The 27,990-nt window shown below is 56.6% G+C and overlaps 8 protein-coding genes across 8 annotated transcripts; 3 read left to right on the top strand and 5 right to left on the bottom strand.

The window, feature by feature from the left end:
* Positions 1 to 372: 372 nt before the first annotated feature.
* On the top strand, positions 373 to 2,897 carry PUNSTDRAFT_138890 (kinase-like protein; the record flags this gene model as incomplete). The annotated part of the gene is made up of 12 exons (XM_007388574.1): positions 373 to 547; positions 595 to 701; positions 751 to 826; positions 880 to 975; positions 1,037 to 1,207; positions 1,259 to 1,324; positions 1,385 to 1,434; positions 1,487 to 1,531; positions 1,580 to 1,681; positions 1,737 to 1,837; positions 1,890 to 2,005; positions 2,062 to 2,897. The coding sequence occupies 12 exons, from the start codon at positions 373 to 375 to the stop codon at positions 2,895 to 2,897; spliced, it is 1,941 nt and encodes a 646-aa protein (XP_007388636.1).
* Positions 2,898 to 3,711: 814 nt separating this feature from the next.
* Positions 3,712 to 8,021, bottom strand: PUNSTDRAFT_138889 (uncharacterized protein; the record flags this gene model as incomplete). The annotated part of the gene is made up of 5 exons (XM_007388573.1): positions 3,712 to 5,550; positions 5,604 to 5,774; positions 5,834 to 6,001; positions 6,174 to 7,144; positions 7,253 to 8,021. 5 exons carry the CDS (start codon positions 8,019 to 8,021, stop codon positions 3,712 to 3,714), a joined length of 3,918 nt encoding a protein of 1,305 aa, XP_007388635.1.
* Positions 8,022 to 9,412: 1,391 nt separating this feature from the next.
* Positions 9,413 to 10,161, bottom strand: PUNSTDRAFT_76828 (uncharacterized protein; the record flags this gene model as incomplete). The annotated part of the gene is made up of 2 exons (XM_007388572.1): positions 9,413 to 9,596; positions 9,650 to 10,161. Coding segments are annotated over 2 exons (696 nt in total), but the record flags the coding sequence as incomplete, so codon positions are not given.
* A 3,982-nt stretch (positions 10,162 to 14,143) lies between these two features.
* PUNSTDRAFT_138887 (uncharacterized protein) lies at positions 14,144 to 14,416 on the bottom strand (the record flags this gene model as incomplete). The annotated part of the gene is made up of 2 exons (XM_007388571.1): positions 14,144 to 14,299; positions 14,351 to 14,416. 2 exons carry the CDS (start codon positions 14,414 to 14,416, stop codon positions 14,144 to 14,146), a joined length of 222 nt encoding a protein of 73 aa, XP_007388633.1.
* A 1,367-nt stretch (positions 14,417 to 15,783) lies between these two features.
* On the bottom strand, positions 15,784 to 18,267 carry PUNSTDRAFT_128467 (uncharacterized protein; the record flags this gene model as incomplete). Its single annotated transcript, XM_007388570.1, has 2 exons — positions 15,784 to 16,178; positions 16,282 to 18,267. The coding sequence occupies 2 exons, from the start codon at positions 18,265 to 18,267 to the stop codon at positions 15,810 to 15,812; spliced, it is 2,355 nt and encodes a 784-aa protein (XP_007388632.1). The 3' UTR covers positions 15,784 to 15,809.
* A 1,189-nt stretch (positions 18,268 to 19,456) lies between these two features.
* Positions 19,457 to 22,714, top strand: PUNSTDRAFT_138885 (uncharacterized protein; the record flags this gene model as incomplete). Its single annotated transcript, XM_007388569.1, has 16 exons — positions 19,457 to 19,506; positions 19,569 to 19,587; positions 19,643 to 19,836; positions 19,903 to 19,955; positions 20,007 to 20,041; positions 20,096 to 20,130; positions 20,178 to 20,509; positions 20,577 to 20,684; positions 20,742 to 20,810; positions 20,863 to 20,961; positions 21,012 to 21,186; positions 21,237 to 21,260; positions 21,311 to 21,688; positions 21,740 to 21,931; positions 21,986 to 22,412; positions 22,481 to 22,714. The coding sequence occupies 16 exons, from the start codon at positions 19,457 to 19,459 to the stop codon at positions 22,712 to 22,714; spliced, it is 2,424 nt and encodes an 807-aa protein (XP_007388631.1).
* A 549-nt stretch (positions 22,715 to 23,263) lies between these two features.
* Positions 23,264 to 23,978, bottom strand: PUNSTDRAFT_116630 (uncharacterized protein; the record flags this gene model as incomplete). Its single annotated transcript, XM_007388568.1, has 2 exons — positions 23,264 to 23,411; positions 23,473 to 23,978. 2 exons carry the CDS (start codon positions 23,976 to 23,978, stop codon positions 23,264 to 23,266), a joined length of 654 nt encoding a protein of 217 aa, XP_007388630.1.
* A 2,188-nt stretch (positions 23,979 to 26,166) lies between these two features.
* Positions 26,167 to 27,044, top strand: PUNSTDRAFT_55734 (uncharacterized protein). The gene is made up of 3 exons (XM_007388567.1): positions 26,167 to 26,189; positions 26,243 to 26,468; positions 26,525 to 27,044. Exons 2-3 carry the CDS (start codon positions 26,263 to 26,265, stop codon positions 26,826 to 26,828), a joined length of 510 nt encoding a protein of 169 aa, XP_007388629.1. The 5' UTR covers positions 26,167 to 26,189; positions 26,243 to 26,262; the 3' UTR covers positions 26,829 to 27,044.
* Positions 27,045 to 27,990: the final 946 nt, after the last annotated feature.

The raw sequence follows: 27,990 nt of genomic DNA, 5'->3' as shown, positions 1-27,990 counted from the left end.
TCTCGCCCAGGAATCACACTATTCTTCTTCGGTCCTCCCGTGCGCTCCGGTGCGTTGCCTTGTATGTGCATGCGACAGAGTGCTCCCGTGTGGACCTTGCCTTGACCTACAACACCGGACATGTAGGGTCACATATTGACTAGGCGACTCAGGAGTTGATCTACGTTACAGCATTTGCCCGGACGCCGAGTCTCATCATGATCTTCCTTCTGTCTCTCTAAGGGATGAATAATATTACCTCTCCCACCCGCGCAGCATCTCTGTGGCCGTCCCATGTGTGACAAGACAATGCACGAGCGGAGGGCCACTCCCGAGCCGCTGCGCTGCATATAAGGCGAGCTTATTTCTCTTCCCCCGTCTAACTTGCGCGACATGGCCCCATTAGATCTTGGATCCAAGGCTAGATTCGCTCGACACGCATCCATCAAATATCAGCTACGACAGACCGTGGATCCGCATGGGTTTCTCCAGTCGTCCGTGAAGGCCAAGGAGCATGTCGTCCTCCATAAATCAAAACGAGAGTGGCCTGTCTACGACACAGTACAAGGTGAGCCTAGCTTCCCTCCAGTGTGCGTCACCTCACTCCCGGTGTAGGCAGGGATATGCTCGTCGCGAAACTCACGAAAGTTAGCGTCCGAACTGAACAAGGTGCCAAAGAAGAGCTGCAGATATCACGGGAAACCGAAGCTTGCGCCGTTTATGTGCGCGATATATCTTCACTGCTGGGGCATTTTCTTATCACTTTCTCAGGTTGACGGAGCGGAAGTCGCTCATCACTGCGTCCATACAGTGATCCCGGACGCTAGCGTACGGATTAACAATGTCGGTGCGTAAAATCCAAGAGGAATTGTCTACACGCGCGCTCATGTGCATACGAAGATTACATCTATCACTGTTTGAAAAATATTCCAGAGTATCCTCCAGGACTTGAAGGATATAATGTTCGAACTGAGATCGGTAAAGGAGGCGAAGCAGGTGAGCTGTTGACATGGTTCTACCCTCGTATTCATTCATTGAAGACAAACATTTCACTCAGTCGTGATGCTTGCCAGTTGCAATGCTACTGGCCGTGCGGTGGCGATCAAGGGCGTACGACTACATATTGGTTCCTTTCACAAACTCAAGGACGATATTCGCCGATGGGAGGGCTTTATTCACCCGAACTTAGCGCGGTTGATGGACTGGTGTCGTGAGGCATCCCATGTATGTAAGTGACCGAGTCGCTGATTGTTTGAGAATAATATTGACATGACCCAAGATTTTGTCTCTCCATTGGCTCGCTTTGGGAGCCTGCACGACTACGTCGAACAGGAAGGGAAGCTCTGTGCGTGATGTTTTTATATCTATGCTTGAAGACAACACTCAAGATGTCTCATGTTGCTAGCCGAGGATCTTGCTCAGCCCGTCATAGCGCAAGTGATCGAAGGACTCTTGGTGACGTTCATCTCTTGGCGTCATATACTGCTGACTTACGTTCTTACTGCAGTATCTGCATGGAGAAGGATTCTTACACGCTGACGTCAAACCTGATGTTTGTGCTCCCTTTCGCATTTCGCATTTGACGCTAACATGCACTCAGAACGTCCTGGTGTTTGATAAGGACAGAAGAGGCGTCCTCACAGTCAAAATGTCGGATTTCGGTCTCACGATCCCAACGGACAAAGATCCGGACCGCATAATTGTTAGTACCTACTCACACGAATACGACGTATCTCAGGCTCATGAGCATTGCACAGGGGATGGGTGGAACTGCTAATTGGGCTCCTCCTGAAGTGAAAAGGGGTATGTATAACGAGCGCAGCGATGCATACGGGGTAGGAGGAATCATGTTCTTCGTGTATGTAGTGACGCTATTATCATTCATCTGCTGTCACTGAAACGTCTTCCAGACTGTTCAGGAAAATGGTTTTTCACATCAACCCAACGCTACTCACCTTGGAAGCACGGCTAGCAGGGAGGCGCTTTCAGATCGAAGATATCAGCACACTGCCTGTCACCGCAGAAGGTCCGTCATCATGCTGAAGTGCTACCGATGGTACTAAAGCGTTCCGACTCACGTAGCTCGAGAAACATTGGGCGGTTTGCTCGAGAACGATCATGGTCAACGTTGGAGCCTTCGCAAGGCCCGCGACGCACGCTGGCTCCGAACATGCGTGCTTCCTCCTGCGAACGTTGGACCCTTACCCTTCAGCAACGCATTATCTCAAGAAATGGCCGCCAAATACCAGGAGAAAAATGACCGGCGCCCGTCAGAGCGCATAACCTTCGCATATGAAGAGTCGCAAGTGCGACCGCCCGCGGACCTCCGGCAACAGACGAACGCGCAACCAGAGGACCACGGCGAGCCGCGCAACTCGTACGAGCGGAGGGTGCTTGCGAGCTTACGGCGCCAAGCGCTGCTTGATCCAAGGCCAGCACGGCCTCAGGAATGCCCTCCAACCGAGGTTTGCTCGCAGCAGCCTCTGACCAACGCGAACCCAGACGCTATACCCACCCGTACGGCCGGCCGCAACCAGGATGCCGCCGCCGCGAAGGACGAACCCGCTGAGGTCGACGGTGCCGCCACCTGTTATCGCCCGATGGTCCTCGATCCTATCCCTGAGGAAGGCTCGCTCGTAGAGGTGGAAGCCATGCTTGTTGAATCGCAGTCAGCATCCGGCATACCCACTCCCCAACTGGCTCGCGCGCGACCTCGTAGGGCTGGCCCATCCGGTCCATCTCCAGGGTCAGGTCGTCCAGTTCCTCGTCGATCCAAGCGCATTCGCCAGAAGGTCGCCCCCTTCAACACAGGTGGCGCGACCGTACTGGAGGCTGACGGCGTGGAGATGGAAGATGGTCAGAAAAGGAAGAGGGAAAGCGCTCGCCTCAAAGAGAGCAAGAAGCGCAAAACAGAATGAAGGTCGGGACGGAGGGGGGTTGAGGATACCCCAGGAGAATGATCGGTTTCGTAATCTATGTCCGTTACCTGTGTTTCGTATCCCCAGATGTATGTTGTAACGTATGTTGGCCAAAATGGACCGTATTGAGACCCGTTGACGAGCGGGTGCGTTATGCGGGTGATCAAGGGCGTCCTCTAAAGTGACAGCAGCAGCAATGAAAATGTTGTATTATGCAACGCGATAAAGACATAGCATCGGAACAGAGAGTACTGGAAAACATACGTGGTAAGCAAAGAGCTCGAGGCAAGGACGGCAGGAAGGAAGGGCATGTAGTGCGAGAAGCCCGATCGGCATCTTCGTAAATCTGGTGCGCGGAGGGTGGGGGTATTGCTATCGTTTGGGATCTGTCAGCCAGGATCAGGAGTAACGGGCAAAAGGAATGTGGGTGTATGTAGGTGAAGAAGCAGAAGACCAGCAGGTATGTGTGTAGTTGGTATCGTCCAAGGGAGTTTATTAACCTGAAGTAATCAACGGCGCAGCGCCGAAAAGGTGAGGACCGGCCGCATGTATGTGTCGCTGCCTGGTCCGTGGGCAGTACGCGATGAAACGATAGGGGAAAGGGAGATCGCCATTTGACGGAGATATGGTTCCAACAGTCGTGTGAGGCCCCTCTACACCGGCGAAACAAGGCAACCAATAGACGGGGAGATAGCATACAGTTCATCAAGGGATCCAAAGGGTGGAGTAGGGGGGATGGTATCTTTGCATGGGATATGATTTGGCGTTGGGAGCGGATTTCGCGTCCTGTTTTGACGATGGATCGGATCGACTTCTATTCTTCCTCTTCCTCCTCCACGAGGTTGTGCAACGGCGCTCCGTGGACGTATCTCGGAACGGATGCTTCGCGGACAGGCTCGACGCGCACCGGAACCGCGTCGGGCAACGGCGGCGACGGGTTTGGCGATACCTTCTTGGGGGCAACACCCAGCTGCTCCGGCGTCTTGCCCGGGAGCGCATTCGCAGGGCTGCCGTTTGGCGAGCGGGATGGCGATCGCGACGGAACGATCGCCGGGGCCTCGGGCGACGCGGGCTTGCCGGGCGTCGGAAGCAAACGCACAGGCAGGCGCGACGGCTGCGTCGGGAACGGTTGGTCGCTGGGCGCGGCGCCACCCTTCTCCTTCTGGCGGTACATCTCGATCAGCGCGGAGGTCTTGCCGCCGATCGCGCGCGCGCCTGCGACGGCACCCGGGCTGATCGGTCCAGCTGCGTCCTTCGCCGGCGACGGCGTGTCCCTAGGTGGAGTCGAAAGCGGCACTTCAAGCTTTAGCGGTGTGATTGATGCCGGCGCTGGTGGCGTGGTGGCCTGCGGAACGGGAAGTGGCCTTACAGGCCTACTCGGAGGCCCATGCGGGTGATCCTCCAGCCCGCCGTACGGCGATTGCGCTTCTGCTTCCTCCTCGTCGCTCTCCTCGTCCCGCGCCAGCCGCGCTCGCGGATCTTCGAAGTTGCTTGCTGGGCGCGGTGCCGCGCCTCGCGCGAGCCGGTCCGGGTGGGCAGCAAAGTAGCCCATACCCGCGCGTTTCCGGAGCTCAGCGAGCGCCGCGGCGGCCGGGCTCCCGGACTCCTCGCTCTCGTCCGCCTCGCTCGTCCGCGGCGTCGCGTCGAACTCGGACGACAGCATCGAGTCGCGCGCGGGCGGCGCCGGCTCCACGTCCCCGGGCGAGAGCTCGTCCCCGTCCTCATCCTCCGCGGCCTCCATCTCGTGCCGGTGCGCGGGCTCGCCCTTGCGCCCGCGCTCGACCTCCCCCTTGTGCGCGGGCTCGACCTCCCCGTCTTCGTCGTCCGAGAACACCTGTCCCTGCACCGCCGCGAGCGCGGCCGCGACCTCCTGGCTCGCAAGCTCGGGGTCGCTCCGGCCGCCCTTGAGCCCGCGACGAACGGCGAGCATCGCCGGGTCCGCGTCCTGGCCCGCCATACGCCTCCCGGCGGTCGCGACGAGGATATCGACCCACGCGTCGTCCTTCGAGCGCCGCTTGTCGCGCCGCGGCGTGCCCGATCCCGGCGGCGAGCCGTCGTCGTCCGACATGCTCGCCAGCCGCGTCTCGAAGTCTATGCTCTGCGAGTCAGCGGGGGGAACGCGCGACTCGCGCCGGCTGCGCATACTTTGGGGCGCCACGATCCCGAACCGCGCCGTCTTATCCCGCGCGGGTGTCGTCGTCTTGCTGTCCTTCTCCGGCGTCGCGGGGGAGGTCGCGTTGGCCGAGCTCGTCCGCACGGGCGGGACGACAACCTGACCGCGCGCGACGGTGCGCACGCCGCCGCCCTGCTCGAGGGTCACCACCTTTGTCACGCTCGCGTTCTTGCCCCGGAGCAACCCTTCGAACTCGACCTCGCGCAGCGACGGGCTCTGCGGGACCTGCCCCGAACCAGGCGCGTACGGCCGACCGTTGAGCGTCGTCGCGGGTTTCCACTGGCGCGACGCGCCGGAGGACGACTTGGTGATGGTGAAGAGGCTCGGCAGCCGCCGGCGCTTGGGCGAGGAGAACGAGGCCAGCTGCGCGCGGTACTCGGCGGGGACGAACTCTTCGAAGAGGAACAGCGAGGTCGACGTGCGGGGGTCGCCCGTGCCGGAGACGGTGGTGCGCGAGACGGGGAGCGACTTGAATTCGACCTGCGCGGCAGTGAGTACTAGGTATGGTCTGGTAACCCGGAGGACATTCGTACCAAGGCCCAATTGCACTCCCTTTCGCTCTCCTCCCGATCCCGCTCGCTGTCCATCCAACCACCACCGTATATCAGATCGCAAAACACGTCCAAGAACGCCTCCTCTATCCACTCTTCGGGGCCCATCACCGGTTCCGTATCCCACCCAAAGCTCGGCAGCCCCTTCTGAACCTGACATCGCACGCGCGTCAGCGAGGGGAACCAGAACCTGATGGAGCGCATATATTCACCTTCTTCAGCTTACGATGGATCTCGTCCCGTTGCGACGGCCAACTGCTGATCGTCGTCGCGAGCGGGGTGCTGAACTGGAGCGTCGCGCTGAGGGGCGCGTCCGAACGCGTAAAGCCAGAGGAGGAAAAGTCATCCCAGGACATCGTCTGCCGTTTCGCTTGACGGGCCTATCGAACGAGCGTCAATAGTCAGCATAGAGCTCAAGTGATTTCGGAAGAAAAGATAGCAGGGACGCAAGACACGATCCGCGTCGAAACATGACGAACACGGAGTAACAGATGCCGCGAAGAAAAAGAAAAAAAGGAAGAGAAAAAAACCCAAAGAACACGCGCAACTCACCGCCCGTGCGCCCTCCGTCAGGTCAAACTGCAGTTTGCGATTGTCCGCCAAGCCTCCGAACCCGACCGTCTCGAACTCTCCCCACTTGAGGTCCGTCAAGCTCTTGAACTCGCCCTCCTTCCCCGCTCCCCCGCCCCCGCCTCCCCCGCCCACGCCGAAATAGTCCTTCTCGTCGAACAACGTGCTCGTCGTGCTGGCCGACAGACTGCTCGCCGCGCTCGGCGCACTCGACAGCCCGGCGGGCGCGGCCGTGTCCGGATGCACGCCCGGCGGCATGTCCATCCTCTTCCTGTACCCGTCCGAATACCTCGGCGGGAGCTTGAGCGTGCTCGGCGCGACGCGCTCCCACTCCTTGCTCCCCGCCAACCCGTTCGCCCCCGCCCCTCCCGCCGCCGCTCCTCCTCCGCCCGCCCTCTGCGCCCACCCCGCCGCGCTCCTCACCAGATCCGGACTATACATCCTCACGTTCCGCCGCACCGCCACGACCCTGACCGTCCGCGCGCCCTTCCTCGCCCTCGGCCTCTCCTCCTCGCCCTTCGCGCCCGCTCCTCCCCCTACCTCCCCCTCCCACCCCTTCTCCCCGAACCCGGGCAGCGTCGCCGGGTACCCCCTGATCCAGTCCTTCAGCCGCGGCGGCACGCCCATCGCGGCGCCCCAGCCCCGCTTCTCCGGCGCGTGCGCGTCGCCCGCGGGCAGGTCCTGCCAGCGCACGAACGCGAGCAGGACGTGTTCCGCCGCGCGCGCGGCGCGGAGGTAGTGCACGTACGCGTGGCGGAACGGGAGCGAGGCGGGCCCGAGGCCGAAGAGCAGAGGCCCGAAGAGGGGCGAGAGCGTGGGCGGGGTGTGGCCCGAGCGCGCGGCGTGCGCGGTGAGCCGCGCGAGGAGCGCGAGCGTGGTGAGCAGCGTCGAGCGCACGAGCGGGTGCAGGCCCGGCAGGAGCGCGGCGAAGTGCGCCGCGGGGTAGTTGGAGGCTAAGTCCGAGTGGTTAGTATATACGCATATTATCGATTCAGGGCTCGCGATCGAAGGAGGGAGAGGCGGCGGGAGGGGGGGGGGTGTGACGAGACGAAGGAACGTACCGGCTTCGGCGTCGCGCCAGTCGACGTAGTCCTTGTAGTCTAACAGGCCGCGGATTTCCTGCCCGCCGCTCACGCGGACGACCCTCGCGAGCCCCCAGCGGAGCGCCATCGCGAGCTCGTGCGGGCCCGCGAAGCGCGCCTCCTCGCGCCACGCGGCGTCCCGCTCCGCCGTCGGGGTGCGGCACCACTCGAGGAAGGCGCCGACGAGGCGGCGGACGCCGGACGCGGAGACGTCGAGCGCGGACGAGGAGAAGAGGAAGGGCGTCGTGAGGCCGCGCGCGGCGAGCTCGGCGCAGAGGAGCTCGGCGAGCGCGGAGACGTGTTCGGGCGGGAGGACGACGTGCCGCTGGTAGGAGAGGAAGCCGTAGTCGGGCCGGTGCTGGCTCGCGCGCGGGGGGTGGTGGGCGGCGTCGGCGGCGTCGGCGGAGGGGTCGGCGGGGTCGTCGTAGCGGGGCGGGTCGAGCTGGAGGGGGAGGAAGCTGCCGTCGGGCAGGGCGCTGAGGAACGGGTCGCCGAGGGCCGAGTCGGGGCGGGCGAGGTCCTTCGTGGACGTCTTCAGGCGCAGGTCGCGCATCGACTTGCTCGGCGTCGCTCGCCCTCCTCCATCTCTGCTGACGACCCGGCCAAACTCGTCGAAGCCGAGCTTTGGAGACGCTACGTTGTGTGCGTTCTTGGTCGGTGTGCGGGCCCCGTCGGCGGCGGCGGTCTTGTCCTTGTCTTTGGTCCCCTTGGTCGACGTCGTCCGCGCGCGGGAGAATAAGCTGGGCATCGAGCCTCAGGCCCTCGTATCGCGTGGTCGGATAAGCTGGAAGAAAAGAGAAAACGAGAATGAGCGCGCTGGAAGGGTGTCTTGACGAGTAGTTGCGAGCGACGAGGATGAGGAGGAGGAGGGGCCAAAGCGCTGGGCGGTGGGAACGATGGCGACCATGCGCTCCCCGCCGCCCTCTGATGTCCCTTCTCGCCCAGGGCCGGGCCGTTTCCCACGCCTTCTTTCCGTGTCATCGTCATCATTCGCGAAGTCGAGGTGGCCGTCAAGTTCAAGCGCTAGCGCGATCGGGAGATTTGTATTCGCGTAACTGACGCAGGAACGAAGGAAGTACAGAAGGGTACAAGGAGCAGGGGGGGTAATATACTTCGTGTCGACATGCCGTACAGGGCTACATGCAAATGCATAGCGAAACTTGAAAGGAATTCGCACCCCCGCATGGGTACATGTCGGACGATGTCGAGCAGGTCCGCGTAGAATCCGTAGGGACGATACTTTCATATCCGGAAATGCGTTAGGAAGAACCGTGCCGTAAGTGATTATACAGATCCAACGGCACCGCCCCGCGCAATCTGCGGACGACCGCACCCGTACGAGGACATATATTGCCTGCCATGCCAGGACGGCGCGAGGAGGGCGCCGATGCGCTCGATGGGGTTCACGTCTTGCTATCCCATGTCAAACAGGTCGAAGGTATCTCCTGCTTCATCCACGGTGTCAGGAGTTACAGCATCGGAAAGATATCGTACGAGCGCTCAAAGACCACCGTGTGTTGCTCCTAAGTGGCACGAGTTTGTGTTGCATAACTTGCATATACTTGGAACCCAATGTTGCGCAGGCTCCGTTCGCAATCGACGAAGAAGAGACGAACAAGTAAAGTAAATTGCGAAAGGGGGGGAGCGCGACGATCATGACGTCGTTGCGGCCAGGGTCAAAAACGAGACCGCGAGCTGCGGCAATCATGCGGAAACCACCAGTGCTGAAGCGGCGTGTCGGCTGTATAGCAGCTCACGGGGGCCGTGGATGCACTGTGTGCGCCAAGCCGTGCGTATTGACGTGCGGTGCGGCAACCGGTTGTTCCGCTATTGGGACCGCGCCGGAAATATACCTACCTACCTACCACGCTTTGGCCAGTCTATGCACTACCCCCTGAACACACCGTTACTTGGTCAATCTGCTCTTAAGCGACTTTCATTTCGTTGTCGGTCAGCAAGTCGTAAGTGAGACGACTCCGTACAAGGTAGCCGCGTGCCTTACCGCTTCTGAGGAATTCGACCCCGTATACGAGCTCAGTGCTACCTATCTGTGATATACAGTTGCCATAGATCATAACATGCCGACCACGCGGTAATTCAGTCATTTCGTTCGCATTGCGCAATCCGTCTCATTCTTCGTCAAACCCCCAAATGAATATAAGTTGCCCACCGACTCGGGTGAGCTCCTTCCTCGCGCAAACGACGGGCAGCGGTATGTAAAGCACGGGGTATCGCATCGTAGTCGATCGTACCTGAACCGTCCTTGAACATCGCCTTATACACGGTTTCAGCAACGACCGGTCCGTCTTCGTCATTCATTGGCCTGACAATAATATCTCAGCGATGATGCAGATTTAGAACGAATCAACGCCTTACCACATGGTTCCAATCACGCTCGGAAACCCGACAAACATCATCGCCGCGGCTAGGTGCAGTCCTTCATCCGGCAGCATATCGTCACCAGTAGCGCTCTGGCAAGCGCTTAGGTATGCAAAGGACGCATTGGGAATCTTGAGTCCCATGAGGTCAGAAATCTTGAGTATTCCATTTCGTAGTATAAAACCACTACTGAGAGGGTCGTCCTTGTCCTGCCGTCCATGACAAGCCATGTGCACAATTGAAGCGTCGAAGAACTGTTTGATTGTCCCTTCCATATCGACCGCTTCGTTAACGGCGTCTATTACCCTGACGGACTTGGGTAAGACATTGTGAATTAACTCCACCTCAGCGGAAGCGTGAGGTAAAGCACCAAAACCGAGGGCATTGGACTCCGCAACGAGTAAGGCTTTGTGGTGTTCGTGAACGGATAATTGCAGCTGCTCTTGGGCCTTGCGCTGGATAGTGATGGACGGGATGTATGAGGAAACAATATAGTCAGCCGCACAGTCCACTTCACCAGCGTACGACCCTGCGGCGTGAAGAGGCAAGAACGAGAAATGACCCGTAGGGCACCACCAAAGTCGAGGTAGCACTTCAGATTGATCATCTACACAATGTTTCTATTCTTGTTCAACATCTATAGAGAATAAGAGTGCGATATCACGCTCACCCTAAACCCGAGAGCAAGTATAATCGGTTGTACAACTGTCTTCCATAATTCCGAGAGAACGTGTACATAGTCGTCCATGGGAAGGCGTTTGACCTTGATGAGCTTCCTATCCACTTGGAGAGATGACGAAGCTGTGCGATAGCGTGCGTTGATATCAGCCAGAGAATGACCCAGCTTCGACATGGTGCTCGCGGTGGCAACTGGGAGGGGAATGTTTTTGGAGGGTAGATGTGCATGAATGATTACGGCATGGGAAGACGTGGGACCTGCAATGAGCAAGACGACGGACCCAGACCGAGCGACTGACTGCAGATGTGCGAACGTCGCTGGTCGCAAGAAATCACCGAAACCGGGCATTAACCTGATCTGTTCGATGAGTTCTTCCATATCGTGCACGAGGCCGCGACGACGCAAGACACCATCGTCGTTGGCTCCTAAAGCCCCAGCAATGCGACCGGAGTACTCAAGCTGTTCAGACAGCTCTTTCAGTCGTCTCGCTATGTTGGAAGGCACATCGGGTGGACAGCTACGAAGTCGCAGAGCTCCATGCCAAAATGCGGTTCTTCCCTGTTCCAGTATCTCCACAGCTGCATCACAACCGCTTCGTTCCAGTGCATGAAGTGCAGCGTCTCTCGTGAGGGATGTGTAGCGTTTCAGAGATGCCAATCTTGTGACCAGGTCACATTCAAGATACACCACACGCGGAAGGAGAGCGATGGCTGCAACGAAAGCGGCTTGCAGGTAGTCTTCAGCATTTCCAGAGTCTGCAAATTCTCTAGCGGTTTCAATCCACGCTAAAGCGTATTCGAGCTGGTCGTGTGGGAGTCCGTAAATGCTCTGAACTACATCAGAGAATTCGTTCATAGATTGCTGAACGTAAGAGGGGTCCGCCGTGTGCCGCCATAATCCGAAATATGTTCGCGCAAGCTCGAACTTCGGTCTCAGAAGACGAGGATTTCCTTCTTGAACTAGATCCCGCCATTCCTTCAAGAGTAGAACCGCTTCTTGCATCGATTTCACATCACCAAGCAGGCGTAGCGCAGCACTCGTGACCCGCAGGGATTCCTGACGGTCAACAAGATTCAATTGTCCACACATGCTCAGGGATCGTCGTCCTAGTTCTAAGGACTTCTCCAGGTCTTCAGGCGAGTTTGTGAACGAGTACCGCATGTGAGAAATCTCAGCCAACAACACCATCACGGAAGAAGTCGCGGGGAATAGAGCAGAAACATCTGTGGTGATTTTATAGGCAGTGTCGAGATCTTCGATGGATGCCAGCCCCTTGGAGTATTTGTATGATAGCAGACCGGCATAATTGAAGAAATATATCCGGCTTCCGGTTGTCGGTTTGGGAAATGATTCGACACATTGCTGGTAAAGTTGTGTGGCCTCGGTCAAGTCGGATACACGCCCTACGAGTTCGTATCTGAAAAACAACATAGTTCCAAGGTTGTGTATGGCTGGTCGATATTTCTCTCCTCGATATCCAGAGGATAGGAGCGGTCTGAGCACCGAAATGGCTTCATCAATATCGGGCAAGTTTTCGGCGTGCTGGAACCTCTGCTGCAACATCGCTGATAGTTTTAGCAGAATGCTGCGGCGACGACTGTGTCCATGGGCCAAGGTTTGTGCAACTCTGCGTAGTAAATCTATGCCTTCATCTGATGCTGATCTTTCTTCAGTATAAGAGTAATAGTACTCCAGGTTTTCCGCCAATTCCGAAATGACGTCAGGGTGACGAGGATGGTCGCAAAGATCGCATATACGTTCAACGGCCCGAAGCATCTCGATATTGGTCTTCAGCCCCGCAGCTGAAGGTTCTATAGTGTATTTGTCCCTTCTAAGGGTGGAAAGGACAACGCGCGATGAGACATATTCCATGTGTCCGATGGGGGATTGAGATACAGCTGCCTCGGCGAGTAGAACTGCCTGTCCTGGATACTTCTCTGACTCGGGATCCCGTCGAAGAGCCTCTGCGAGTGCCCGAAGATCGGTTGGACAACGAGAGTTATCTGAGATACACGAAGATAATGATTGTCGAAATACTTCACGTGCCCGATCCTCATGTTCGTCACGTATTGGATGAAGGTGCAATAACATGAGTTCCCAGTGTATCTGGGCCATGGATCTGAGTATAGGTGAATTATCAATGGAAGCACGTTCCTGGATTTTGGATGCGTTTTCGAGAATTGAGAGCGCCTCTTCCGCGAATCGCTCATCTGAAGTCAAGTAAAAGTGGGCGCTAAGAGCATTGGCTAAGCGTTCCATGAGCATCGCCTCCTGTGCGCCCCCCTCATATTGCGATACTTGTAGTGCATCGCGAAGCACCACAATCGCCTCATTGAGCTGTTCTTGCCCTCCAAACTGGGAATACCGTTCTAGAAGACGTGAACCAAGGTCGGACCTGGAGCCTGACGACTCCGAGCCAGGTGCGAGTGCAATACGGGCCCGCAGGCCCACGATCTGTTCATCCAGCGACAACCGTAGCTTGGCGTACAATGTGAATCCTTCATCCTCAGGGGCGATAGCATGTGCCATAGTAATGCTGAAAACAAGATTAGCGGGGAGAGCAGAAGGGACGAAATTGTGAAGCGAATACCTGTATATTAGATGCTATGGAGCACGGTGACCTTCATGAACCAACGAAGCCACACTATATACAATTAGGAGAAAAGCAGAAATAGACATCCAGGAGATCCCGGCACCGCTCGTTGGCCCGCGGGGAGGGCCTCAAACGGGACCCTACCCACAGACCAATTCATTCTTCAGCAAGGCGCTGCATGAGCATCCAGACCCTCGAACCTTGAGAAGACTATCCATCTCGATGCATTACAGCAAGCTCACCCGTGGTTCCATGAACAGCGCACAGGCCATGATCGTTGTCGCAACGGGCATACCAGCTTCCGACCTGTTTTGCATATGCGATATCATGAAGTGCCTGTGTCGCTAGGTTCTGCTCAAGTGGACTGCGATCCAAGAAGCCGAAGAGATGGCAATATGCATAGTAGAAGATTTCGAGATATGAATGTATCACAAAAATATCCCGGTGGCGTAAGGCTGTGAGGCCGAGTTCTGGCGTAGGTCCCTGAACAGACCCGATCATATCGACTTCGCGTGATCCTTCCATTGTCTAGCCTACGACGGGGCTTTATCACACACTAGGGACGTACTGATATCTACATATCGAGATGGCCACACCTCGTTGCCTCGTTGCAGGGCTGAATGGCGATCAACCCTAAAATTGAAGTACCGTCAATCTGCACACACTTGAGTTCATCATGTCTCAACGCCCGGATATATATAGTCCTATCAACCAGATCTACTAGCACTGGCGCAGCTAGCATTGGTCATGTTTGCGGCTGGTCCTGATCCGCCACCAACGACAACATCGCAAACACATTCTCAGGCGAAGACCCAGGACATGTTGCAATCTTAAGCAGCCGACTCTGGGACGCCCTCCTATCCCAGCGCAAGAAGGCAAAGACGTTCCAGGACCGACAGAAGCGCACCATCTCTGCGCAATGGCGCCTAGTCATTCAGATATCTCGATGTTTCCTCACTGCTCTTGTCAGTGTTTCAACGACGGGAGTCCTGGTATTCTCGCCTCAATCAGCACAGTAGCGAATCTGTCAATTCATGAAGTCGAAGTCGAGGATACGGTCCAATCGTTCGACAAATGCATCGCCATTCACCTCATCCAACTGAACGTTCTCCGCCGACAGAGGAACCAATCAAGCGACTGCCTCTCGAAATACTCCAGAGAATTTCGTCCTTTATCGTGACGATCTTAGCCAGACCATCTGGGAATGGCTCAAGTTGCCTCAGGTCTGCGCCTTTCCGGCGTGGGCGTATAGGATAGGTGGCACGAAGACATCGCGAGTGTCGAGGCTGACGGGCACGGCCGACGCGAGGGCGGCGACGAGGGAGGAGACGAGCAGGGGGGCCGTGAAGATCACATCGCAGCGGTCGTAGTAAAACTGAGTAGGTCGTAAGCTCTGCTGTGAGACGGGTGTTTGTTACCGGAGAACGGTGAGGAGCAGTGGTCGCAGCTGGACGGTATTTATGCCTCGAACGATGTATCGGTATGCCGCCATCGGGGAGGCTGGTGTTGCCTGGGTTCACGGACAGGCACTCCCGGAAGACGTACAACGTTCGCCAACCTCGAAGTCACGGGTGTTCTGGGCATTCTCATGCCATCGTCTCTGCCCGAGAATGACGAGCGCGAGCGAAGCTGCCAGAAGGTCGAGGAACGGAGTGAAGGTTCCTCCGCGCAGCCCTGTGTGCACCAGAGCGACGTCGAATGCTGATTTGCCCCTGAGCGCGTCCAAAGCACGGCTTCTGCACACCGCATCGAGCGCTCGCCATCACAGGATAATCATCGGATGATGAGTCTTGAAGCACGGTCAAAGCACGAGCAAGCGTCTTTGACAGCGACTCGACCCAGTCGAACCCACTCACGGGTCGTGACCGGAGTGAGTCCGACGTTCTTTCAGGCTCCTTGATGACATCGGGTGCATTCGTGAGAAGATCCGACGGAGGAAACAAAAGTATCGGATCACATTTACGAGCCTGCGGTCGATAAACGCAGCCATCGTAAAAATCCTGCCATGAAGCGAAACCTCTGGTTGATGGGCTATTGTTCCTGCACATGCCACCATAGATAAGCGTCGGCGAGCAACGTTGAGGGAATCTAGTTGCGCCTCGATCCCACAGGAGCCCGAAAGAAGAAATCGGTGGCTGAGGATGAAGTCACGTCAGCCAAGAAATCCTCGTATATTCGAGTGGACAGCGCGCGACGAAGCGGCATGATCTACTGACTCTCGATATTCCGAGTGACCTCGTCCAACGGAATATCGCCATGTGATGCTGTCTTTGACGATGGTATGAATCTTCATCGTTCACGGCGTTATTCCCTACTCACAGTCTTCTTATCCTCAGTGAAAGGCATGCCCACAGAGTCCGTTGTCCAGAGGAGGGAGTAGAAGATGTTCAGCGGAAGTTTTCATGCTCGTCGGTTGCTCGGTGTTCACCCACACTACGGAGAGAGCAGGAAAACGTTCTTTTCGCGCACTCACTGTGACGGAACTCGTGGCCTGTCGATTCCCTTGCGTGTCAATCGGACACACCGGTTCCCGCTGGAGGTTCCTCCACCATTCACTGGCAGCAGCATGCAGAATGCACATCAGACACAATTATATTTGGTAACAGCCTCCTAAAACCTACCAAAACGTGCTCACTTAGTAGCTTTAAAGGATTTCGGTACCCAACAAGCGGTAGTCTGATTTTTCCTGATGCAGAAATGAAATTATATATTATATATCGTCTATAGTCCAAATACAATCAGCCGATCCATCTCCAGCCCTCATGGACGAAGACAAAAGACAAGATCCACTCACATACCACCGCGCCCATCCATTCACACTCGAACCCAACGCGTAAGGAAAAAAAAAAAGGCCAGCAACGAAGCGCCATATCCATCGTCCCGCTTCACCGCGGCCGGTCCCACGCGACCGGGCTCGGCGGCACCGACACCAATATGACCCTCTCGAACGACACCCCCGCCTCCTCCTCCCCCTCCTCCTCCCCATCTTCTTCCCTGCGATCAACTTTCACCCCCCGCTTGCGCCTCGACGCGACGCGCCACGCCTTCCCCCCGGCGCGCGCCCTCCCGATCTCGATCCGCTCCAGGGTGGGACACAGCCTCGCCCACGCGCGCGCCGTCTCGGGCGACACCTCGACCGACGACGACGACGAGGAGGAGGAGGAGGCGTACAAATTCGGTAGCAAAGGAAGGACGCGCAGCGTTTTGAGCGATGTGAATCGCGGCAGGACGGGCGTGATCATCTTGTACAGGTTCTGTTATGCGGTATATATATTTCGCGTCGCTCCGTCAGTCAAGGACGGACCAAAAAAAAAAAAAAAATTGAAATGAAATGAAAAAACGTATGAACGAACGAACCTCGTCCAGTATCCCCGCGCCGACCTCGAGCTCGCGTAACCGATCGCCGAGCTGCGATCCGGCGGCCATAAGCACCTTCTCGAGCGTGCGCGCGTCGACGCGGGGCGCGGCGTGGATGCCCAACTCGCGCAGCGTGCCCGGTTCCGACGGCGTCGCGGGTGTCGAGGGCGCAGGAGGAGAAGAAGCGGGGGGGAGGAGGGAGGAAGACGCAGAAGAAGAGGGGGGGTGACGGGGAGAGGCGAGGGAGAGCGCGCGCATGAGCGCGGCGGGGCGCAGGCCGTCGTACAGCGTCGTGTGCACGACGAGGGTGGCGTTGACGAGCGGGCGGCCGGGGGCGAGATGCGCCGCGAGCGCGGGCGGGCCGGTGTAGGACGCGAGGCGGGGGAGCGTCGAGGCGTCGGGCGGTGTGGCGTCGTCGGCCGTCGGGGTCGGGGGAGGATCGGAGAGGGAGGGCAGCGCGAGACGGGTGATGGAGGGCCGCTCGGCGAGCCAGGCGAGGAGCCGGTCGTGTTCGGCGGGTGAGAGGGAGGAGGAGAGGATGCGGACGTGGGTGAGGGTGGGCGTGGGAGGGGCGTAGGCGAGCGCTGGGGAGAAGGGCGCGGAGAGGGAGATGAGGGAGGACATGGTGCGGAGCGCGAGGCAGAGGGCGAGGGCAGTTGATGTGGGGGAGGGCGTGGAAGGGGTGGAGGGGGCACTGGTGGAGGAGGGTGTCGTGGGCAGGACGAAGGTGCGCACGAGGGCGGAGAGATGCGGCCGGGTGGAGAGCGTCGCGAGGCATCGTTCGGCAAGAGCTGGGTGGAGGAGGGAGAGGTCGATGGATGAGTAGAGCGCGTCCTGCGCGAGACGGCAGACGGATTTAGAAGTCAGCGCGAGCGCGCAAAGGCTGGCCGGGGAGGAGAAGAAGCAGATAAGAGCGAGAACCGAAGGGGGAAAGCGCGCAGGCGGTGCTGGGGGAGTAATCGGGCGGGGAGATGAGGTGGAGGACGGAAAGGAGAGCGAGAGCGAGCTCCAGGAGGGAGGTGCGAGCGCGGAGGAAAGGTCGGGTGAGCTGATGCTCCGCTCTCGGTGCCCTCTCGTCACGAGATTGGGACCCGTCCCTGCCGCACTGATCTTGATCTTGAGCCCGCCCGGTCTGCCGAGGGTGGAAGAGGAGAAGGGGGAGACGGGCGTGGTGGGCGTGGTGGGCGACGGGAGGGATACGTTGGAGAAGAGCGAGCCGCGCCGGCCTAGGCCGCTCGGCGGGCGGATCTCCATTTCCTCGTCGTCTTCGGGCGACGGCGAACGCGACGTCGCGCTCGCGGACGAGCGGGCTGGCGCGACGTGTTCCACCGCGAGACCCAGCGCCGCACCCGTGCTGAGATGGCGCCCGTGTTCCCGGCCGCCGAAGATGCGCGAGACGCGGTTGAGCAGCTTTGACGAGCGGGAGGGCGTCGGCGAGGAGAGGAGGGTCGGCGGGTCGGGCGAGGCGGCTGCATGCGCGTGGGCATGTGCACGGGCATGCGCTTCGTTGGTGCTCTTGAGCCCGCGCGCAAGGACCGAGCCGAGGCTCTCTGTCGACGGAAATCCTATACGCTCGTCGTTGAGGCGCACCTCCGACGTCTTCTTGGGGAAGGGCGGCGGCGGGATGAGCGGCGACGAGTCCGTCGACGTGCTCGGCGGCGAGTCTTTTGGTGGGTGGTTGCTGGCACCGTCGCGAAGGCTGGGGCGCGAGAGGCTTTTCCTCAGGAAGGGTGGGTAGAGCGCGCTCGTCCGAGCGCGGGGCGTCTTGGGCGGCTGCAAGTCCGGGCTACTCTCCGGCATCGTGACTCCGCCAGAATCACTGCGAGCATGGTTTGGTGACAGTCCGAGCCTCGAGCGCGTCCGCGTCAGCAGTCCCGGGGATGTCGACGTCGACGCCTTGGTACTTTCGCCATGTGGCGGTCGCTGGTCGCCGTTGAGCGAGTCGCCGAGCGCGACGAGTGAACGCGAACGACCTAGAAAAGGCATGTGGACGGGCGACTATGAAGGAATCAAAAGGGGAAGGAGAGTATGTTTAGATCCGAGATAGAGTTTTTTTGATATCCTCTCGCTCAACGTTCCAGACGGAGGGGGAGAGTCGTCGAGCGCGACGAGCGCGGCGCAAATCATGACGACACGTGGAAAGCGCGTGCCTCGGAGGACGGGTGTCGCCATGGAAACCCGATGATATCGCGCCTTTGACCAGCGAACGGCCTTGCGGTGGCTGCCACATTCTGGCCTCGAGCGGACTCGCAACCCGATCCTAATCAAATCCTCCCGATAACTTCGACTACGTTAGCTAGATTCGTTGGGAGTGCGCGCAGAAACACTTGCAATTGTTCACCAGCCTCGCGGCCGTACTCGCAAGTCGATGATGATCAACCAGAGACGCCGTCGTCCATATCGACCTCCGATCCTGATACGACATCGTGCACACGATTGCACGGGCGGCGCTCTACCTTACTTCCTGTATAAGGCTTGCTACCCGTATATTGCTGTCTATGCTGTCGAAGCTATCTATGCTGTTGTATTTTCTATGCCGTTGGAGCTGTCTATGCTGTTGGATCTTCTATGCCATTCAAGCTGTCTATGCCGTTGAATCTCCCTATGCTCTTGAGTTGTCTATGCTATTCAGAATCCACGAATGTGAAGAATGGAAGCGGCGGTACGTGAACCCGTTCTTTTCTTGCTATCCTTAATGGGGTGCCTTTGTATGGCTTTAGGTCTCTCCAGCCTTCGCTGGTGTCTTACAAACGGATCATGCACTTGCGATTCTGTGTGCCAAAGGCCACTACGCACGGATGACACCGTCAGTACTTCAATCGAGACTGTATCAACCCATTCCCTGATGTATCTCAAACCCCGGTTGACAATTCCCGGCGCTCAGAGAGTGGTCAGCAAAACCTCATCACTTCGACCTTCGCTGAATTAGATGCTTCGATTCAGGCGGCGTTATGGAATCTCCACAAAGAGGCATATGGCTCACAGGGCATCACGTACGCGCGCTCGGAGGCTACCAGAGCACGCATGATGCTATCTCGAGAAGTATACAGCGTAGAAGACCTAGGGCAGTGGGCGTCGACCGTACACGGGACAGTTTCGCGGTATATAAGGTCCGATCACGGTTGAAGCAAACCTCAGACGCTTTCTCTCGGAAGCATCTTCGACCTCTCATTTTATGTCTTCTCCAGCTGCCAACGACCTCGCGCAGAGCTCGGTAGACACACCGTCAGTCCTACCTGCGCTCTTGTATGCCCCCGTACCGCTCACTCGACTTCTCCACCGAATAGACCAAACGAGATCACACAGGTAGCAGGGTGCCCCATTTCTCTGCCATGTCATCCGTTAACACTGCTCGTACCAGACCTTCTCCGAGTTAACCAAGATCGACAACGATCGCGACCCCGACAGTTCGTTCGGAAGCCCGTTCACGGAGATGAGCGACACGATGTCATCTGACGAGCTTGCCACGACCGAAACGGTCGACATATCGACCAGCGCCTACGCCCAAAAGCGTAAAGAGCTGATGGAGCTCACCAGGGATCTGTTCTCCATGGGGTGAGTTGGCGTCTTCTCGATGCTATGAGCGAACAGGATATACCATCGAACCCACCCTGTTTACAGCGCACAAACGCTCATCGACTTGCCACGAATCGTAGTTATCGGTGGACAGTCAGGTGAGAAAGCTTGCTTCTCACGTAAGAAACCGTACTGACATCGCACGACAGCGGGAAAGAGCTCCTTGGTAGAGGCCGTCAGCGGCGTGAGTACAGCACGATCCGCTCACGAAGACAATCGAGCTAACCGCCCGATCCAGATTAACGTTCCTCGCGACAGCGGAACCTGCACGCGGTACGCCGCGTCATTATGCTTTCGTCTCGCGACCAATAGCCACGCAGCTGCCCCGTGGAATGCTCCATCATAGGCAACGCGGAAGAGTGGTCCTGCCACATCTCCCTCCGGTTCGATTACGACAAGGACAACCAAGCCCTCTCCCAGCCTACCAGGGCCGAATTCAGCCCTCCCCTCACCGACAAGGCCGGGGTCGAATTATGGATCCGTCGCGCCCAGGCCGCCATCCTCAACCCGCAAGAGGACTATCGCACGTTTCAGGGTCGCTCGACGCAAGACATTCGGGACTACCCGAACATGCTCAAGTTTTCACGCAACATGGTCTGCGTGAACATAATGGATCCGGACGCGACCGACCTCTCTTTCGTGGACCTTCCCGGTATTTCGCGCATTCTGTTCGTCCTCCCTGGGTAGAAACATCGGATTAAAAAGCACTTTGTTTGCAGGGTTGATTCAGAACGCGTCCGATTCGGACGTGAAGCTCGTCCGCGATTTGGTCGAAGTCAACATCAGGGGCGAATCCACCCTCATCCTCGTGACGATCCCGGCCAGCGGTCAGCCGTACGACTCTCTGGGTTTCGTTCGTTACCGACTGACTCTTACACACGTAGACGAGATGGAGAACCAGCTAGCCGTTCGTCTAGCACGTCAAGCCGACCCTCTGGGAAAACGTACTATCGGTACGTTGTACTTTCTCGTGCACCTGAATCCAGATGTATACCTCAAACGCAGGTATCATTACGAAACCGGATACATTGACCAGAGGGGCGACCAGCGCTCGTCAGAAGTGGAAGGCGGTTCTCGAGGGCAAGTCCCACACGCTCAAACACGGTAGGTACTCGCTTTCATGCATGGTCCAAGCTCACCCTCGCTCCCTGTAGGCTATTACTGCGTAAGACTCCCTGACGACGACGAGAGAGCTCGAGGAATCTCCCGCGACGAGGCTGACAAGATTGCGACCGATTTCTTCGACTCGACCGCTCCATGGGACGAAATAGTTGTCAACCAACGCACGCGCTTTGGAGTACCCAACTTCATCTCCAACATGAGCCATTTGTGAGCACACTTTCGTCGCTGTAGTCAGCACCTCTGACTCAGCGTTATAGGTTGATGGGCGTCATTGAATCCGCGTACGACCTCCGCTTCGGACCTCTTTGTATTTCACCTCACATGCCAACAGATTACCCAAAGTGAAAGCCGACGTCAACCGACTCTCGATCGAAAACCTCTCCCAGCGCGTCGCGCTACCCCAGCATCTCGCCAGCGACCCCGCCACGGAGCTCCTGCGGATGATGACAGGCTTTTGCAGCGAGATCCGCGCCGTTGTCCATGGCGAGAATCATGATGACATGCGGCTCGTGCAGAGCAACCGCGCCCTGTACGCGATCTTCAGAAAGGCCGTGCGTGCGACCGCGCCCGATTTCCGGCCGTTCGAGAACCACACTCGATACCAGCTCCCGCCGTTGCAAGAAGGGCCCGAGTTCGACGACGAGTTTGTCGAAAGGGATGTGGGAGTTCCGGTGATGGACCTCTGGGCGGTGCGGAGCGTTGTTCGACAGTACGCATCATTTTCCTAGGAGTATTGCCAGCTTCTCACGAATCTCCGCAGATCGATTGGATGGGAGCTTCAGAACAATGTTCCCTTCGCGGCAAAGAAGAAGATTATTCAAGGCATCACGGCCCTCTGGAACACGCCTGCGGTGGCATGTTTTGACGCAGTTTTTGCTGGTCTGGAAGGTTTCGTCCAGGGCTTGATCGAGAAGTACTACGGCCCGTTTGATCGCCTCCGGGATTGGATGAGGTACGCTTTCCATACCCCTATGTGCAAGGGTGAATGCTGAAAGGGGCAACGCAGTGTCGCGGTCGATAGACTAATCGGGGAATGCCGCGAGGCAGCAATTCAAGTAGTCCTGTCCCTCCTCAAATTAGAGCATTCGCCACTCTACACCCAAAACGACTACTACATCGAGGACGCCCGGCAAAAGTGGCTCGCGCATTTCCACGAAGTTCGCAAAGACCGGCATCTCTATACGCGGCGCGCTGCCCCGGCGAGGGCCAAACCCGGGAATCCGTACGATACCGACGATACCGACGAAGACGAGGACGAGGTCGTGGGAATGCGGTACGAATCATCTGACCAGTCGGCCCTGATGGCGCTGGCGAAGCGAGGCTACGAAGGGCTCAAGACAAACGACTTGAAACGCCTTCACCCACAGGACGACTTTGGGAACGAGCTGATCGTCATGGCGGACGTACGAGCCTACTTCCAGGTCGCGTACAAGGTGCCTTTTTTCGCGTCCTTTTCTCTCGTGCTACAAAGCGTAGGGCTTATTCCCTTTCTATTCGACAGCGCGTCATCGATTACGTCCCGCTCGCTATTGAGCACGCGCTCAACCAGGCGTTCGCGGAAAGCCTACAGGATCAGCTTTTCGCCGCTTTGGACTTCAGCTCTGCCGACGCTTTGGACAGATTCAAAGAGTTGCTGAGCGAGAACCCGATCGTGGCGGCGAAGAGACGCGAACTGGAGGACAAGCGAGGGCGTCTCGCCGAGATACAACGCAAGCTCAGCGAGTTCAAGGTTTGAAATCTTCCTTCCTTCTGAGCTGATAACAGAGAGCTTTCAAACCTGATATATAACGAAAAACCGATCCAAATCGCGCGCCTCATAGCCGCAGGATAACGAAGTTTCGATATATGTCGAGTCTGAAAGCTTTTTGATGAGTGTAACGCAGGTCACTGTTTGCGATCGTCTTTTTCGAGCCGAAATGTATCATACTAGCCTATGCAAGCCTTGTCTGACCCCCGTCTCTGGCCAGCATCGTACATTCACTTGGATCGCTTCCGAGGTCTTTCAGCACAAGATTCGGTGTGTGTGGCACTCGTGCTCCAGCTTCCCCCCAATGGTGTGCCATAAGTATCCGCCCGCAATCGAGCATCCGTTCGACCAGGTGTCGCAATGAGCGGGAATTGCACCGTTGCGGGAAAGAGGATAAGCAGAAGCTCGTTGAATCCGCTGCGAGCTCAGCAAATTTACGCTTTGCGATCAAGCTCCTTCGGTTAAATTAGATCGAATAGGTATGTATCGTCTGCAGCGATTGCGTAGCCGTAACGTACTTATTAAACCCATCGGGACTCATCCTCGCTTTACGCCCCATCTCTGCTTTGCAGCGTAGTTCCGCCATTTCTGGATGTCTTCTCGCTGTAACAAAAGATCTACGGTATGATACTCTCGCGCGAGCGTTTCGTTGGGCGCGACGTGGTGCACCGCTGAATGGCATGGTCTACAATAATACGCGTTCAGCGCCGGTGTTACTCCCTCGTTGCCCAAGCTCACCCACTCACCTGCAAAGCCACGCGACGGAATTGAGCATCGACTCGGGATGCCATTTCTTCTTGATAACTTTCACGTGCGTCGAGCGCGGGATGAGGTGATGGTACGTTAGCGGCACATCACGCTCGCAGATCTCGCACGCCGTCGTACGCGTCGCGGACCACGGGGGCAACGGCGACGTTTGCTCTTTTATATAGTCTTCTAGGACCTTGCGGAGCAGCTCGGCGGCGTCGTTGGCGTCGGGGACGAGCCCGTAGGATGTCAAGGTGTCGGCGAAGGCGGGGGAATCGAGGCGGAGGGTGTCCTGGTCCGGAATGCTGTTTCGGTTATCGTATGAGGCATTGCGAATGGATTCGGGCAAGTCGAACCAGGTCTCCTGGGCGAGGTAGGAGGTGAAGTCGTCCAGCTCGTCCGCCGTAGCGATCTGCTCCGGAGAGCGAGAGGTCGATTGGAGATTGAGCAGACGCCTAGCTAAACAATCTTTGTAGCAGGCATATTGTGATGTATTTGAAGACATCGCAGCCGCTGGCGTCGTACAATCTGGTCAGGAGTTGAGGAACAGGTATTACATCGGGCGATGCGACGGATGTGGAGAGCAAGCCAGGGTGGTCGCTTCTAACTCACGTAAGTGACATATGTACCCACGCCTTTCCAGAAAAAGTGATTGGGCTACAGAAGCGGAAAGAGGTTCTAGAAGGCAAGGCTCACCCAGTCAAATACGGCAAGTATCGCCCTGAAGGATGAGCTTTTCGCTGGTCTTGACTATAGCGCTGCCTATGCCTCGGTCAGATTCCAGGATCTCATGAGCGAGAACCAGATTGTAGCGGGGAAGAGTTCCGAACTGAGGACAAGCGCAGGCGGCTCGCCGAGATCCAGCGCAAGCTCAATGACTTTGAAGTAAGTAGTCATTTTTTCTTGCGCGGCACTGGAGGGCTTTCAGATTCGATAATTATGTCAAAAATCCATCTCTGCTTTCCACTGTACTATTATCTGGATCGCTGCCTGAACGTCTTCACACTGTGGCAGAAGATCCATAGTATGATACTCTCGTGCAATCACTCATCCCCACTTTTCTCACAGAGAATCATCTGTTATATGCTCTCAAAACTTGAATCTATCATCGCCTGAACAGGAGCTGGTGCTGGAGCCAGAGACACAAGCTGGAGGATAAGTGGGGGGGGGGGGCTCCATCCGCATGTGATCGCATGTTTCAAAAAGAGATGTCCGAGATATACGTGATGTAAGTATGGAGACTTAGTCTCGTGTGACCCCCGCCCCCGGCCTGCTTTGCGGCGTGAACTTTTGCCAATGACCATACCGCCGCAGTACGTCACCTTCAATGCAGCTCACATTCAACAATGGTCCGAGTCGCCTCTGGCCCACCTTGGCGCAGCCAACAGTCATGCATAGCGCGATCTGCAGATTCGCTTCGGCGCTCTTCGCGTTCATAATTGCATCCAAAAATAACATCCTGGGTGAAGATCCTGAAAAGTTCCCATCATCTGGGCGGCATCTTTGGGTGAAGTGTTTGTGTGTGATAATGTCGTTACACGTTCAGGGTGTCAGTATTATTTCCGGGAGATCGAATACCGGGAGATCTAATACCGATCCACATTTGTCACTCGGCCTCTCGTTTAACTCTTGTGGATCAACCATGGCTTTAAGATCGGACGGCTTTCTGTTCATGCCCATGCAGTTGCCAGTAATAGTTCTAAAGCAGCGATATGGTACAGCTCCATGATCCCTTAAATACCCCCTCAAAGTCCATCGAGGTCCTTTCTACAAGTCTTATGTTCCGGAAACATTGTCTCGTCACGATATAATCTTTACAAACATCGCATATGCTTCCATTCTGGAGAGGGGATTCAGCCCGCTCGTATAGAGTCCTGTCGCTATGGAATGGGGGGTGTTGAAAAGGGGTGGGCGCAATGATGACACTTGCATTTTATCTCACTGTACCTTGTGTTCACCAAGCAGCCACGGATATACTATAAACACCTTGCTGAGAGCTTCACCAACAATGTAACAACAAGGGCCATCTTATTCTGGACTAGCCGTGTGTAGCGGCGGGGGCGTATGCACATGGATAAACGCCACATCTTCCGGATGAAGCTCGCATGATCCATATTCTACCATATAAATAACCCATGGGACATTTGAGGACCTGTCTTTATCCGCCTATGACAACGCTCGTATGCTGTCCAACTACCCTTTCGCACTCATATAACCTGTTACAGCCTGTGATACTGATAGTCGACTTGACATAAACATTACACAGACTATAATGCCATAGAAAACGTCAAACGCGATCCAACACAGGTATCGCGTAGGTAATGCAAGATATGGAACTGAAAAGAAGAGGGATATACTGTAGTTTCTATGGAGTACTCCTACGGGACAGATCCGAGTCGATCCGCTTGTTCACCTGGCCGTTCTACTCGGGACGGCAAAAGGTGCCATACAATCCGTATCGCCTCTGACAAGACCGCAGCTCGGCGCTCGAGGACCTCATACGGCCGAGAAGGTGCATCAGATCTAGACCCATGGTCATGCATGGCGGGACAAAATTTTCAACGCTCTGTGAGAGATCAAGGAACCATCGATCATCGAGGATGCATTGAAACTCACGTTTCCAAAGATTAATCCTGGATCCTTGGACAGTATAAAATGAAGGGTGCAATGCGCAAGAAAGCCAGCCTGGACCTCCAGCACTCGGGAGTCCTCCGATGTTCGCCCCTCTCTACTCGCATAGCTCAGTTTCCAATCTGACAACTATTCTAGAAACGTATTCAATTGTAAAAATGAAGCTTCAACTCGCCTTCATGTCACTCCTTGGCATCGCCATGGCCGCAATCGTTCGCGAGGTTGGCGACGAGGACGCATACGTTATCTCGACGAAGGACCTCGGTGCCGACGGCATCCTCACCGTCTACGGTATCGTAGGCGATGATGCCCCGACTAACTCGGCCTCTCTTCAGGCCCGCCAGTGCGGCAGCAACGACGTTACGTTCGTAACATTTACTCTCGTTGCCGCAAAAACGGTCTGACTGATGTCCTCCACAGCTGCTCCGGCTCCCACCAGGCCATCGCGTCCGTGTGCAGCACGCTCATCGGCCAGGTCTGCAATAGTGGGGGCTCCGTATCTGCCTCCCCGCGGAGCCTCTGCCTGTCGTCGTCCGGAAACCAGTGCTGCATCAGCTGGTCGGCCAATGTCGGCGCGTTTGCGGAGTTTGACCTGTGCACCGCCGCGCAGGACGTCCAGAACGAATGTGCCGGGAACGCTGTCTCCGGAGTGGCGCGCAACGTCAATCTTAACGGAGGTTGCGTAACCCAGTGCCTCAGTAACAGGGCCACGGGATGTGCTTAAACGGTGCGGTCCCGAGTTTAGGCTAGTGATCAATCAGTGGAGTAAATCAGGGTATGGGCCTGCTTCCGAAGAAGGAACGGCAATTAAGTAGACGTGAAAGTAAGTGAATACACAACTCAGACAAAATACGTGTACGCTCTGTTGGTGACGCACCTATGCCCTTGTTGGTCGTTGTAGTCTTGACGAATGCCTTATTCGCGTATTGTTCGAGCATACAGAACATGGGCCAGGTGGACACTTGAACCGCCTATGAGATTGCTCGGGGCAGTAATTTGCCGCAAGTGGCCTTTTCAACGGATTGAGAATATGGCATGGGTCAACATGTTTGATCCCAGGCTCCTGATTCATTGTAACGGATAATCAGTTCGTTGCACAGAATGACGCAAACCTTACGAATCAATTACATCACCTCAAGACCCAACACCTATATAAACGCGAAGACTTTGTATCGTAGCGCATAGTTCTTTTGCAATACGACAGGATTCAACTGATTCGTCGCGCGCTACGCGCTCCCTTTTCTCTCCCTCACGTGCACAAGTGTTGCACTCCTTACATTCATGCCCTGGATGCTCTAATGCTCCAGTGTTAGTACAAAGCATCACTCTGTTCAACGATATCACAGCGCACCCAGAGGGTACGAAAGACAACGACATCTGATCCGAGGCGATAAACGAATTGGAAGGCTGGTATCAACTGCAACGTAGGTGAAAGAAACTTTGGGGGCAATGACTGGTTGCGTCGCGCTTCACTCAAAGGACCGTGTTTCCGGGGATTCCCGGCAAACGTAGCTCGTGCACGGGACGCGGTCTCGGTATCGCGGTACGACACTTGGCGGGCGGAGGAAGGAATCGGACGAAATCTCCAGAGCGAGACAGGTAGTCAAATCGTGAGGAACGATGGTTGCTCGACTGAAGGATGAGCAGCCGATAAGCGAGACAATCTTTGTAGCATGCGTATTGTGGGGTATCTGAGTTCGAAATGTTGCACAGCAAGCCCTGGAGTCAGGGGTATGGGGAGCTGCATGATGCGACGGACGTGGAGTCAGGCAAACCTGTTAGGCGCGCGCGAAGACCATACATAGCGACAAGAAACACATTTTCACTACGATCAAACATCCAACCACTATGTAGTATGATACAGCGCTGTGTCGTTTGTTCAAATG

Source organism: Punctularia strigosozonata (assembly GCF_000264995.1).
Source record: "Punctularia strigosozonata HHB-11173 SS5 unplaced genomic scaffold PUNSTscaffold_19, whole genome shotgun sequence".
Lineage (NCBI taxonomy): Eukaryota > Fungi > Basidiomycota > Agaricomycetes > Corticiales > Punctulariaceae > Punctularia > Punctularia strigosozonata.
The sequence above is the reverse complement of the archived record's forward strand: the minus strand, read 5'-3'. Positions and strand labels throughout refer to the sequence as shown.